Below are 15,858 nucleotides of genomic sequence, written 5' to 3' on the forward strand. Positions count from 1 at the left end.
GGAAAGTTTAAATCTGATGACCTTAAAGGAATTGGGATTTTCGTTCCAAGGAACTAGATTAGATTAGATTTGAAAATGAGGTATGCACTGCGACCTAGGGTCTATTGTGCCCTCTCCTCCATCACATGCATTCCCAAAGTCCCAGCACCCTGAAAAACTCCAGATACTTGCTGGGTGCTATTGAGGCAATGTGATCCCTGGTCACAAAAATGGAACCGAGGGCCTTGAACCTGCGTCTACAAATCGCGGTGCAATCTAGGATTAGGTGTTCTGGTGTTTCCGGTCCCATGTCGCAGAATCGGCAGTTGCCACAAGAAGCTAAGCCCATGTTTGATAGGTGCTTCTTGAGCCTGCAGTGCCCAGTGTTCCAAGGAACTAAGTAGATTGCTTTCTTTCTTCTTCTCTTGCAGTTTGCTGTTGGACCACTGGGGTGAACTCAGCGATGTTTCGCCAAGTGCTAGTACTTACACTACTGCGAGATTCTTCTGACTTGCGCGTTCTCACAAGAATTTGAGTGAATTGTGTGCGCTCAGCAACGTTCTGCTCTCTCTAGATAAAAGAATTTTGACTGGATGTTAAAAAAACTTTAAAAATCGTAGGTGGTAAAATAGAGCTCCCACGAAAAATAACGAGATAGAAAGGGCTCAGCACTTTCTATTTGACATTTGCTCCTTTGCGACCTTGGATCTCATTCCTTTAGCCAGCCAAGTTCCTATGGATCTGGTATCCATATTTTTTGTCCTAGCAAAGTTGTGATAGGGTTTAGATCTGCCGCTTATAAACTAAGTTGTACTTTATCGAAACGCCTTACAAAAACTTTACTGTAATTGAGAAAGTGTGATCTCCCCATTGACGATACGACACAAACCATAATTCACACAAGTGAAAAAAGTATCTGAATACTCTCTTATGTTGAATTTATTTATATTATTTATTTTACTACGGTTAAAGGAGAAATGCACATACTTAGCCAGCAGAACAGTGGTGAATCGAAGACGGCCAGGATCTGCCAAATACTCGGTTTCGCCTTTGCTGTTTCAGTGGTTATCTAAGACCTTATATAGAAGAAAGGTAAGTTAGTGGACATTGAGGTTATCGAACGCTAGGTTTAAGCGAGCTGTTGCGACCGGATCGGACTATATATAAAGGAGAGTTAGATGAATAGGTTTTAGAGGACATGCAAAGAGCTCTTTCGTAATATTGCGTCAAAGTTTAATACGAATTTAGTCGACTACAATATCCACAACGAACTGGTACAAGGCTCAGCACGGTTGCGCTCGTACTTTGCGCTTACTGTAATAACTGGCGCTTACTCTTTTTGCATTTTTATGCGTTTTTTACTGAAGACTTACTTTCCAACCTGTCAACGAAGAAGTGAGGAGCGAAGCATAAATCATCAGTCGAGGTTAAAATTCAAATAATCTCGTCTGGCAACTAACGAACTAACTAACCAAAAATACATAAAATCGGCGCCCACGAATATTTCAGGTAACAAAGCCTTTGTGTCCAAATTTACACATCCACACATACATTTATATATATACAAGTATATACATATAAATGTATGCGTATAAGCGCTTGTGGGCCGTGGGCTTTGGAAATCTAAGCACTACGCTGCGGCTGAGTCGTTGAGCGCCACTGTAACTCGGCGAACCAAATCCAACCAGACTAACAAGGTAGGCTCCATAATACGCCCAGATTTGGGCGGCAGTGGCTCAGCAGCACATAACGGGAGATTGTATCGGTGTGCGCTTGCCAAGTCTGGGATTTCGGCAGGCATTCATTTGGGCAGCATTTTGTGTATCGATGAATTTGCGGCATAAATTTTCATGTTATTCACGTTGTTGGTCGCTTTGTTGCACGAATGAATCGGAAATTTTTCATATGCAAAATATATTTACACGCACATAGGTATATATATATATATATATACTTTTAAAAAATCAAACAGTGGACAACAAGGCGTGTGTGCAGCAAAAGAGCCGGCACCATGCCAACGGCAACATTTTGCTGAAATAAAAATATTACGATTACAAAAACTCTGCCAACAAAATAGAGCAGCGCGCAACAAATGCAGCGCAAATTGAAAAAAATGCTCAAAACCAAAAAAGCCAGAGAAAATGCTGCACAGCAAAAGAAATCAACCTGAAAAATTGCCATGAAATTGTTGTCTGCGATTTTGTTGATCCCCAATTTTATGTGCGCGTTTTTGTAACTGTATTTATTTATTATTTAAATTTGGCGCTTCAATATTTTTGCTGCAGCATATTTGTATAGTTTTTGTTGTTGTTGGTTTTTGCTTCTTCAAAAAATATACCTGCCGCTTGCTCGTTTACTTGATTGCCATTTTTGTGTTTGAGTTTTTTCTTCAAATTTCATTTTAATTGTGTTTTTGTTGCTCGCCACCCGGTGATTGTGTTGACAATGATTTAATGAAAATCGTCATGACGTGTGGCATGCATTCGATATTTATTGAACACTGCTGTTTTTACCGTAATGTTTTTGTTATGATATTTTACTGATTTCTTTTTGCTCTGATGGCAAGTTTTCGGTTTTCGGTTTTTGTTTTGAAACGCATTCAATTTATTTGCTGTGTATTTGCACGTAGCGCAAACTTATATAATTCACTTGCACACGCTTGCCACACGGAGCGAATATTTAATTAGTATTGCGTTTTTCTTTTGTTCAATAACGAAATGCAAATATATTTGATTTGCCGTTTTTATGAGCCTTAGTAATTAAATTAGGAGAATCTAATTTTTTAAAATTTATTTTTAAATTTTTTATTTAATTATTTTGAACAACAACGTAATATATACATTGCGTAATAAATCTGTGTCACATTTGAGTCATATATTAAGCTTACTATAAGTTAGAGAACTTTGATTGCCTTGTATTGTATTACATTAATTTGGTATATGTTATTTAATCACATTATGTAAAATTTAAATGAAACATGAAAAAAGGAAAGTCCGTTTGGCTGCACCGTAACTATAATACCCTTCACAGGTGCATCTCTTATAGCATAAAAAGGTTTAAAAATATCCTAATCTTGATTTTGATCAATCAGTTTGTATAGCAGCTATATGCTATAATTACCCGATCTGAACAATTTCTTCGAAAATTACAGCGCTGCTTTTGAAGATAATTCCTGCTAAGTTTCGGGACAATACCTTGTCAATAAAAAAATTTTCTTTACAGGGACTTGGTTTCGATCAAGCAATGTACCTACATTAGAGTGGCGCAAAAAAAAACTTTTCTGCACCTACTGTACATATACTATTTTAGCCCGATATCACTTCCGAAAATGAGCAATTTTCAGATTGATTCAAAAACTGAGAGATTAATTCGCGAATAGATAAAGACAGACGGACATGCCTAAATCGAGACAGCTCGTCATGCTGATCATTTAAATTAATTTCTTTCATAGAGTCTCGCACGTTTCCGTCTGGATGGTAAAAACTTTTTGGCAAACCTTAAATACTCTGTTCAGAGTACAAAAAATGGCAACACCGGCATTAAAAACGAGTTGGCAAGCCTAGTAAAGAAAATCCACTTTGTAATAACGGTAGAATATACGTTATAAAATGAGTATGGCAATTTGTAAAATAAGAAAAGAGTGGAGCGATTTAAAATCCCCAAAAGATTTGCCGAGATATTTAGAAAAGTAACTAATATCCTATTATTGCTGTTCGCAAAACTCGAGAATTGCTTTAACTATGACGCAATTTCAGTGGTGCGTTTTCAATTGTAGATTATATTATATTCTAGAAATAATATTTGCGAATATTTGATTTTAACCAAAAAATAATTGACCCATTTTTTTTTATAGATCACAAGAACAAGCATTAAGGCATATGCTAATAGCTGGTCCATCAAATACATATACTCGTAGGTCTAAATATGGCTTCCAACAAACCAAAATGGTAACTTTTTAACTGAGAAGAGGAAAAATAATACAAATAGACAGTATTGTCGAAAGTTGCAATGTGGGCATATTTTGAATTAGCGTTGCCACCTGTTTGATAAATTGAAAAGCTTTCCAAAAAGAAGTGTGTCACAGTAAAAAGCCTTTTGAATAGCTAGTCTGACAACTGTCCTTGGTGTATTTATTTTGAAAAATTTTCTCTATATATATTTTTTTTCTAGAAGAGTTGCCACTGACCGCCAAAACTATAGCTAAGCACAATGATATAAAATATGTTTCAAATATATCGAACTAGAATAAGGATTCTTTTTATGGAGTTTAAATCAAACATATTATGGAACAGGGTTGCCACCCATAAAAAAGTAAAATTTGCAATATTAAAAACTAGAATTGAATAGGAAAAACTTTGGAAAATTTGTTGGACTACAATATAAAAAAATTCAAATCAATCACCAAAGAGTTGCCATATAACGAAAAATAAGAAGAAGAAGCCTGATCGATTCTGCTCTAATGGAAACACTTTTAGAAGTTTGATAATACACGCAAAAGCTGCTAGCTATTGGAAAAAAAACTTTTTAGCTAAAATTGGTTATTAACTATGAACAACGCAAGGTTTTATTTAGAATAATATTACAGTCTACTAAACAGTTCAGAGTGGCACTCGAGCGGTTAACGACTATAGGTATACCAAAATTTACGCTACAAATAAAAGCAGCTACTCGATTCTGTACCTAGTAAATTTAAATTTCATAAATATAAAATTTATCAATTGTTGGAAATTTCATATAAATCAACTGGTATTAATATTGTACAAATAATTTACATTCACATTTTATAAACTAAAAACTCTCTTTTCCATATGCAAAATTCTAAACAATTTCAATAAACTCCACAATAAGTCCACATGACATTTAAACACTTTGACACCGCTACTCCCTTTGGGGTAATTAATAAACAATTTTCACAATTTTGTATTATTTCATTTTTGCTTTGCAACTAATCACACTGCTAATCGCACACAATGATATCTCAATAAAATTTACGCCACATTTAGCAATGTCTAACACAGCAAACATTAAACGGTGTACAAGTAAAGGCAATAATAAATTTATATGCAATATAAATGAATATTAAAATATGAAAATGGAGAATTCGAAATGAGTTAGCAGCAACACATTGCAAAAACAACTATGCATTATATAATTTGTATAAATGGTAGTAGTGTTTGACTAGGCTCAACATGACGTATGAGCAACAAATTCCCCAAATGCGCACAGAGTTCATATTTCAGGCGCTTAACTAATTGCAAACGATCAGCCAGACCACATACAGTTACCGGTATATACACACACTGATAAGCGTATATGTTTATATTGTGTGTAGACCGAAATTTTGCAAAGAAAAATAAAAATATTCAAGTAAAATATAATTAAAAAGTAAAAGGTATATTGAAATTTTATAAGCCACATAACAGTAGTTAGTTTTGTGGCAGATGGAGCGTAAATATTGCATGAATTTACATAACCAAACATCTGCACATATATTCAATTTCTATATTTAGCTGGAGGTGTATGAAAATATTTACATATGTACATGTACATATACTCTAATAACATATATTTATTTGTTCCTACATATGGACATATTTATTAAAAAAAAAAAAAAAATCGACAACCCTAACAACTAACAAATACTTGTACTATTACTTGTGTATTTGTTGGTGCGGAAAAATACAGCGAATTTCCAAAAAATAGTCGAGGTTTGCCATAGAATTGCTCTCCTAGTGATAACAGCTTTTATTGTATTTATAAATATAAACTATGTCTATAATTTATAGTCGTTAAAACGATTTTTTAAATTTAAATTAAAGCTAATTCCAACAATAACAAATGCATAAACAAGAAAAAAGCATTAAATTCGGCTACACAGAAGCTATAAGACCCTTCATAGGTGCATTTCTTATAGCACTAATAGATACAAAAAGCTCTTTTTCTTGTTTTTGGCAAGTCAGTTTAAATGTGATCGGATCTGAACAATATGTTGCGTATGTAGCGATGCCTAAGATAATAATCTATGCCAAATTTCGTGACCCTACCTTGTCAAACAAAAACGTTTTCAATACAAGGACATGATGGATCGATCAGTTTGTATGATAGCTATATGCTATAGTTGTCTGATCTGAACAATTTCATTGGAGATTATAGCAATAACTTTGATAAAAATCTATGCTAAATTTTGTGAAGTTACCTTGTCAAATAAAACAGTTTTCCATACAAGGACTTAAGCTCGATTGGTCAGTTTATGGTATTTAAAAGGGCCGATCAACTCTTGATTAATTTAAACCTCTTGGACAAATTTTTGTGTGGGTACAAAGCGACAGTTGATTTCACGTATAAATCAGCTACAACTAAATATTTGAAAACCGATATTCAGCGCACTATCGGCAATATACAACAGACTATGCTAAAAAAGATGTCTGGTCATATAAAATTTTCGAACTGTTTATGCCAAAATAGCGATGACAGTAGTTGGTGGATACAATTTTGAACTATCGCTAATCGCTCAAAGTTATCTCATACATCCGGTGAAACTGAGTCCATTTGGGTTATAGTCGTGCACTCAAAGTCTTTATTAATCGCTATTCTACTACTATTATGGAGTTACTATTAAATAGGTGATTTTTCACTATGGAACCCTATTGACCGCTGCTTGTAAACATGCGGTAAAAATATATATTTATTAAGCGCAATTATCTTGTACGGGAAAATTAATAGAAAATACGAAATGTTCAATTAAATCTTGTTTTGCTTATGAACAAAACCGACACCTCTCGACAAATATTAATCGTGCATTATAATTAGTTTTGAAATTGGCTTTAAAATGTCATAACTGTTTTGATTCAGGTTAAGATCGAACGAATATTTTTAATTTAATTTAGTGCCTTCAATTTGGGTGCGAAGTTCCATTTGAATCGATGGTCGACTAAAATATTAATAACTTCGTTACTATGCCGGTTTCTTCGATAGCTAAATCGGCAATTTTGTCTCTTGTTGTTTCGCTTGTCTTGGTTGTAATTCTTGTAAGTTGCTGCTCACTTAAAGGATTCAGCGAAATTGGCTGTGGTTTTTTGAGTAAGCACCAAATATAACCATTATGTTTTTATATTCGAATTAAGTCGTTAATTTTTTAGTCAATACACCTTAATAGCGGTGCTATGTTCCCACATTAGCGTGTGTTCGTTTGCTACTGGTTTACAAGAGAACGGCACACGTATAATAAACATAATTACAAACAATTTAAGGTGTTTCAAGAGCACCGATGTGAACACCAATATTTTCCAAATTTTACATAAACAAAACAAAAAAAATTAAATTCCTATTCAACGCATGTAATTGAAATAAATGAAGCACACAAATATATTTCCATGGCTCCATTAACTTTTATGCCTACTTTTTTCTCTTTTTTTCTTTCACACCGCACAGCTCTCGCCTATCTGCCACATGCCATCGATGCGAATGAATCACTCGACACACGTGAAGGTGTTGATTTGGTGTTGAAATGCCGCTTCACCGAGCACTACGATGCCAAGGATTTCAGCTTCTACTGGGCGCGCTGGAATTGCTGTCCGACGCAATTTGAGAATGTGGCCATCGGCGATGTGCAGCTGAACATGAATTACAGGTAAGCAAGTATTCAAGTGTGTAAGTAAGTAAGTAAGCTATAAGCTGTAAAGAGCAAACTGTAAGCAGTAAATAATCAGCAAGCAGGCGGTGAGTGAGTGGTGAGCGGTGAGCGGTAAGCGTTGGGCAATAAAACAGTAAGCGCGCTACGAAAATCCGGGCAAGTTAAGCACATTACCGGGAGGCCTATGAACATATAGTATATGAGTGTATGTATGTATATATATATACATAAGTAAGCGCAGTACTTTGCTCAACCGACCAAATATTCAATCATTTACTCAATTACATATATGTATGAATATGTGTGTGTGTGTACTGCTGCTGTTCCTGGTGCGTCCTTCTTTGTTTGCCGCATTTTAATATTTTTCCATTTGTGCGCCAATAAAACGCAACCGCTGCCATAAAACGTACGCGCATTACGGACAGCATTTGCCGTTGAAAGTTTTTAGCTTATATTTTTTGTTCTTATTGTTTTTGGTATTGTTTTCACTCTTTACAGGTTTGACATGCGGACTGCGGATATGCGCACTCATATACAGTTCCGCATATGCATCTATATGTATACTCACATATATAATGTACATATGTGTGTGTGTGTGCGCGCTTTTGCCATATTTATGTTGCCGCAGCAATTTCATCGGTTCATTCGAATGGTTAATAAAATCAGCACTTGACGTAATTTGCACGAATTATTGCCAATTTGATGTGCATTCGCGTGTGGTATTGAATTTATTGCTTTATTGTTGTTGCATTGTTGTGCTGTAGTTGCTTGTTAAAAAGGCAAACGAGACACCCATCGAATATGCCTAGCGAATGACCGAAAGGTGCCAATGATATATGATGCTGGCCTGTAGTTGCCAGATGGCAAAGAAAAAGTTGGAAATATTTTGTATAAATCATGAGGAGAGTGGGTGAAATTCAGCTTTTTAAAAAACAATAAAATAATTTTTCATATAAAAATAAATAAAAAATTTAAACGAAGCTATAATACCCTTCATTGGTGCCTTTCTTATAGCCACTGTAATACCGGCGTAGATAATTTGTCAAACAAAAATTTGTCTTTACTTGATCAATGAATAAACGTTCGGTTTGTAGGACAGTAATATGATATGGAGCATAGATCTGAACATTGTGTTCGGAGATTGTAGCATTGCCTCAGAGAATAATCTATGCCGAATTTCGGGAAGATATTTTGTCACAAAAAAAGTTTTCCATACAAGGCGTTGATTTTTATCGATCAGTTTGTTTGGCCGCTAGATGCTATAGTGGTCCGATATCAAATTAGCAACTTCTTGGGCAGAAAAGAGCGTGTTCACAATTTCAGATCAATATTTCAAAATCAGTACGCATATGCAATATATAGATGAACATGTCTAAATCGACTTAGCTCGTCACTAACTGATCAGTGTAATGTTTGGGGTTCTCGACGGTTTATTTCTGTTCATGGCAAAATTAATTTACACCGTTCAGGTTGTACACATTTTTTTAATTATCTCGGCTCTTTGCTGGTGTAGCACTAGCAATAATAAAACCTCGTTAGATTACACCCATTCATAGGACAATCAATTTCTTTTGAATCTGATCGCTGCGAAAGATAGGCGAACATATTAACGAAAAATAAGCCGAATATAGTGTCGAATATCTTGCTGATTAAGAGTACGTTCAGACTCTTGGGCAAGCAGACAGAGAGGTAAATGGAGAAATGTAGTTACCGGTTTGTAGAGTTTTCTCTGCTGAGCATTTTACTAAGCATGTGTTTAATGGCAAACCAGTGTGAAATATTTCTTATGGTTTTGTTGAATGATTTTACTAAAGATTACTTTATTCTTTACTAGACCCAATTTTACTGAGGACAAAATAAACCTTCATTTACTGGGGGATATCTTGAGCTCATCACAAATCTACTAATTTGATTAATGACAGTTCAATTTTACTTTAATATCTACAATCAGGAGAGCCAGATTAAATTTCTCAACTTCATTATCAGCGCTTAGAAGATATTTACTGTAGATATTCTATAATCCGCATTCATTTAAAAACTCAGTCATAGCCATCATGTAGTTTCTAATAATAAAAACTTAAATTAGGATTTTGAAATTCCCCACACTAAAGCAATGCGTAACAACTGTATTGTGCATGTGTAGGGACCAAACAAATAACTATGAAATATTATTCAGTTAGCTTAAAAAATCAAAAAAGGCAATCGATGAAGCGAATTATAAAGAGTAACACTGAGATATCGGCTTGAAAACCTCACTAGCATGCAGCTGGTTAAGACTTGGAAAAGTGATATCGAACCAATCATCAAGATCATTTAGTCAATAAAATTTATGATATTTCTTATTATCAAACACACAAATATAAATAAATGATGCCTAAATGTAACATATTACTTATATTCCAGTGGCATTAAAACTACTGGTTACCAGTGATTCTTACTAATCGTCTTCGATTTGCAGTTTCTTTGTTGTTTGGGCTCTCAGCACTTGTCAGAACAGTTTAAGCAGGAAAACAACAAAAATTGTTAACCAATTTCATCTAATACAAAGGATTATAGGTCCATCGTTCATAGAGATGGCGTTATCTATTCTGTCCCTTTTTAATTACCACGGTTTTTTGACCAGTCGTTTCTTCGATTCGCCACTCTCTAGCAATATTAAATCAGGCGATTAAAGCTATCGTTATTCGAACTATAACACAAAAAAAAATTCATTGGAAAGTCTCAACCTTGGCATACAATTATTTTACCGTTAATCGTTAACAATTTCACTAGATCTGGCCACACTTCATAAATCAGCTACAGAAAGCGTATTACAATAATTTATCACTGAAAACGAGTAGCTTCGAGGGATAAAGATGACTGCAGGTGTAAGTGGGTATATGGTATACAGATAAATATAAATTTATGTGTGTGTGTGTGTGTGTGTGCATGTCATAAATTTGAGGCACTTATTGTTGCAACAACAGCAGCCAGTAATTCATTTTCAGCAATTTTTATCGATCTTCAGCAAATGAGCAGCAATATTGTAAAGAAGAGACGATACTAAAACAACAACCACAAAAAAAGTAGAAAATAAAAAAATGCAACAACAATTACAAGAAGGTTTTAATGCAGAGCACAAAAGACAAAAACAACACTTACTATTACAATACCGATGAAGACAGAATATGACAACAACCAACAAATACTTAACAAAAACAACAATAACTACCGCTATAGGGCAAAGTACCGTTGAACATTGACAGCAACAGCTTTATAGCGTTGACATAAAAACATCAGCAACAGCTGTTGACGCAAAACATGTTGTTCCACGGCGGCAGCGCTACAATAAAGCCAACAACGGACGGAGTACCGCTAACAAAAGATATCATTAACATGGGCCACTTAACGCGCACACGAACGGTGGCCGAGCAGCCGAGCGGATGCGACAGCAAAAACTATTACATAAAGTATAAACAATGACAGTAACGGTAAAAAAAGAGACGTCGGTGTAACGTTGACCATACGGTCAATAATGGCGACATTACAATGGCAAGACAAAACAATAACAACAATAACGATGGACTTACATTATAGTATCTATGATGGCTTTTTCATACTCGCTGGAAGAACGCTTGTTGTTGCTTTTGCTATTTGTGGGTTTTCTGTTATCTTCATCTGCTTAAGTGTTTACAGTTGACAAACGTTTTCGCGCTACTTCTGGAAAGAGTACGCCTTTCTGAGTGTCAGTGTCTCTTTCTCTTTGTACTGACATCAAGTTGTGGAAGACTTCTCTTGTTTTTTTTTGCGGTCCGTTAACCAACAGCGCATTAGCTAAGGTCAGAAAGTCGTAAAAATGAATTAGTAAACCTTGAAACATGTTCTAAGGTAGGGAAGACAAAGTGCGCCATTCAATATTTTCATACTAAGAACAACCCCTCTCAATGTGTATGATCTCGACGAGACTAGGGCAAATCCTTATCTCGTAACCACTTTGTTCCGAAATACCGTTGTCTAATTTTTCATTGCCTTTCATATAATTTTGTTTTTGTACCCACAGTACTACTCGGGACTAAGTTCTTTTTGGCTAAACAGCTAGTTTTCTGACCGAGATGTTATTACATTATATTCGTTATAAAATTTCTTATTTATTCTACAAATATTAGGTCGCAAATTTTTAGAGCCAACTACTTTGGGAGCTTGGCTTTTCGGAAAACTTCACCATCCCTCATTAAAAGAACTTACACACCATTCTGGTAGTACTACCCATGATCATATCTTTTGATTACAGCTAAAATGAGCATCCATCCAACATTTCTTTTCGAAACACTTCAGAGCAAAGTCAGTGTATTTGTCGAAAAAAAATCATTATATTACTATTATTTGAATTAAAGCTAAGTCGCTGCTATAAAATAATTTAACATCAATGCGCCAAAATTTAGGCAACATTTCTTCGAAGTAGACCTATGTTTGGGGTAGGAGATCTCTTAATGTTTCTTTGGCGCTGCATCAAAGAAGACGTCAAGAAAATAATTGCATAATGCATCTCTTTCTTCGAGAATTAGACATACACAATCTAGACAACAGATCCGTTTTTTATAAGAAATAAGAAACTTTCAACAAAACTCTGAGTTTGTCGGCAGACCGTTATCAACCTCCAGAATAGAGAAAACTGTATTAAACGATGTTATATAATGAAGGGTGGTCAGCTTGAAACTCCAAGTTTATAGAGAAGCGAACGTGACTATTGTCTCAATATCATGAGGTTGGTAACTAATCGTAGATCCAATATCTTCCTATGGTTTAGTTCTAGATTGATGTCTTTTTTAAGCTTCACGAAAGCTAATCAACCAAATCTGTTTCCATGGTAACAAGGTCCTTAAGGTTCCCGTAGCAAATTGCAAAAGATTCAGTGAGACTCAGCAGAGTTCGTCCTTCCATAATTGTAGAGTCCTAACCTTAAATTGATGTCCATACGGGAAGGCTTTATATTCTGCTTAATGCTATTTGAAGAAGGTGTGGCAAAATGATCTCGAATATTCTATATTGACTGTACTAGTTTTGCGAGACTAAGGTTGAAAAACATGGATCTCATAACTATAACAATTAAGACAAACTAGCACGAACACAAGCTAATATCTCTAACAGATTCGTTGATGGCTAAAGGTTTCTTGCTCGATTTATTAGAACTAGATCCGTCTCTAGAAGCAAAGGACTTAGTCACTACGGTACAGTCTCGTACTACCTAACCTAGTTTATCCCGCTGAAAACCTGCTGACTTAAAATGTCAATGGAGTTGAAAAACCGAGCCCCAAGGATTCAACCATTTCAAAGACGGTTGAATGTTTTACCAGGACTTTTTATTCCAGTCCATATTTAATGCTTGCCGAACTCAGAATGAGTTCATCGCAGCATGCCTCTGTTTGGCGGGGCTTTTAGGTGTCTAGTCTTTAAAGTTTTAGCTGTTCAGAAGAATGTTGATAATATTTTGATATTCATACCACACAATGTTGCAATAACTGTCATTATTACAACCTTTAGTTGTTGTCTACATTTTTGTTGTCCACACACGTACATTAGCGTCTGCCACGCTATTATTTATTGTGCACGCTTTCAACCATACTTAATGACAATAGCAGTCATTCAGCGCTTTTATTCTAGCGCTCCGCATGCCGCTGATGGCCACATTGTTGCCCCGCTGATTGAAATTTATCAGTCATTCTGTTTATTTGCACGACCTGGTCTTTAGCAGCAGAGACATTGCCGTCGCTACATTGTTGCAATTATTGTTATATTGTTTTTGTTTTCGCTTCAGTGTGCTTATTGCAACGCCTACGCTGACGTTCTTGTGCCGCGCAGCGACGCTGTTTGCTTTATTTATTGTGTTGTTGTTTACGCTGTATGAATGCCAATGTGTTTGTGTGTGTATCAGCAAGTAATCATCAACATTTTCATATGCTCATTCTCCAGCGCCACACACACTATGCAACAATTTGTGGCACAATAGTGTAGCAAATTGCGCGTGAGTTGTTTGTTGTTGCTTATGTAATGGCAAATACATTGATATTTTGTTGTTGCAGCGAAGTGATGAAGATTAACTTCAAAGTGTTAATTGACCGTTAAACAGCGCGAAATTTTTACAACTACTTAATTGTTATCCCTTGGCGCTGCTTTTGTACAAATTGAAAATCTTTATTGAAGGAAAGTGGCGGAAAGCAAATGAAAAAGTGCTTCAGTAATTTGTTGAAATTGAATTTAATGTGAAAAGACCAAAAGCGTAATAAGTTTACACTCACCTCTTCTTAAATTTTAGTAAAATTTACCACAGAGAAATTATGTTTTCTCATGTTAGAGGATATTTTCTTACAGAAATCACTTTTCAGTAAACTGAACTCATTTTACCATTAAACTTGTACAGTGGCGAGTCGAACAAACAATTGGTATAATTCGCTTCAACTGGCATAAACGAAAAAGATAGTGTAGCAAGCGATTCTATTGTTCAACTGGTCAGCATTCTTGTTTACATATATGTATAATATTAAAGCAGATCTCAAAAAATACTAGAAAAGAAATGGCGAATCGTATGCAGTTATTTATTTCCTGATAAGTGATCTTTTAGACACTAGACCAAGCCCCTTTTAACATATAGATATCTACATGATAATAAATAGTCGTTATAGGTGCATTTGAGGAACGCTAATTCCTGGAGAAGACTGTCTCTTTAATTTCTGCAATTCCTAATTAGAAAGTACGAAATTCTTTGAATGAAGAAAGTCCCAACAATATATCATATTGATTTGGTTTTTTTACAAAACCACTGTTTATTTCCGTTGCCCGATTACGTTATGTGAAGTTTCGATACCTCTTCTATATGAGAATTTAATAATTTTCACCTACATTATTAAATGATTATAAAGTTCGTTTCTTTCAAAAAAAAAAAATAAAAATTGTTACACCGAATCAAGCGGTCGGAAAAAAGCAGTTTTTCAGAATTTGTTTTTTCTTAAAGTATTATTTTTTTGTCAATAAAAGTTTTTCTATATTATTATACATCTCTTAGTGTGTTCAAAAATTTTCTTTACAAACTTAAATATTAATTTTTCTGCCTTTGGTATGCCATCTCTCAAGAGTCCACGAAAAAACTATGTCTCGTGGTGACCAACATATCCCCTTTAGGAAGCATCTCAAAATAAAATATTAAAACCGATTCTGTAAGTTTATGAAAATACGTTGTTGTTGATCGAAGGAATTAACAAATATCACTTTTAAATAAAATGGCAGCTTCTTAGGAAAAAAATGAAATTTTTTTAAGAAATATCGTCTTAAAATGTTGATTAAGTTGATAATTTTATTTTTTTTTTTAAACCATCAACCAACGACAACAAAACATATTTGTTGAGCTTGCGTGTAAATTTGAGTCAAATTGGTTAAATAGTTTTTCAGATATTATACCGACATAAAAGACGTAGTATTGAGAAAATCGAGTTTGAAGTTCCAAAAACATGCTACACCGCACGGCGCCGACTTGCTAATTATGTCTGTAACATCGAAAATATTTCTCGAGCTTCTAAAAAAAATTTTTACAACAAGCAAATATATATACTTTAAGAAACTTAAAACAAAAACTGAGTTATTGAAAATCGTGGCTAGGTATAACCCCTTAAGAGCGTGTGTTCATACGAAATTTAGAAGATTTTTTACACTCTTGCAACATGTTGCTAAAGAGTATGATAGTTTTGTGTACTATATGTTTGTATTTATATAGTATTTATAAAATTGCTTGCTGTTCGCTGGCGGAAAGAAAATTTAGTAATAAGACTTAGAGAGACTATGACCTTCAAAATAAGTTAATGTGATACCAAGTTTCATTGTATTCATTCACGATTTTGTCGAACAACGAAGTTAAACTCTTTCGTCACAGTTTTAAATATTGCTAACACCTGAAGGCCCGACTTCTATCCTTGCTAATTGCAAATATATGAAATATTTGATTACACCTGAACTTACACCTTTCTTATCTGTTTTAATTTGTTTTGGTATTTGCTATGGATTTCAAGCACCTTTTTTAAACGGTCGGTGACCATTCCATTGATTCTCAGAATTACCTTAGTACATTTTGCAAACCTGATAAAATAAACTTAATATCAGCCGTCTCAACAGACTTGTGACAGGTTCAAAGCGACTTTTGAGGGTCCTTTCAATCAATACTTAAGAGTATTTAGGTAGTGATATCCTCTTTTAAATCGACCATCTAACCGAAACTTATG

The 15,858-nt window shown here is 34.8% G+C and overlaps 1 protein-coding gene across 1 annotated transcript in view; it reads left to right on the plus strand.

Annotated features, from left to right (window-relative positions):
* fred (friend of echinoid) overlaps positions 1 to 15,858 on the plus strand; it is a 255,932-nt gene that overhangs the window by 138,567 nt on the left and 101,507 nt on the right. Inside the window, exon 2 of the mRNA XM_070106211.1 lies at positions 7,411 to 7,609. Within this exon, the coding sequence (XP_069962312.1) occupies positions 7,411 to 7,609 (199 nt within the window). The remainder of the gene's footprint in view (positions 1 to 7,410; positions 7,610 to 15,858) is intronic.

Source organism: Bactrocera oleae, chromosome 3 (genome assembly GCF_042242935.1).
Source record: "Bactrocera oleae isolate idBacOlea1 chromosome 3, idBacOlea1, whole genome shotgun sequence".
NCBI classification, from domain to species: domain Eukaryota; kingdom Metazoa; phylum Arthropoda; class Insecta; order Diptera; family Tephritidae; genus Bactrocera; species Bactrocera oleae.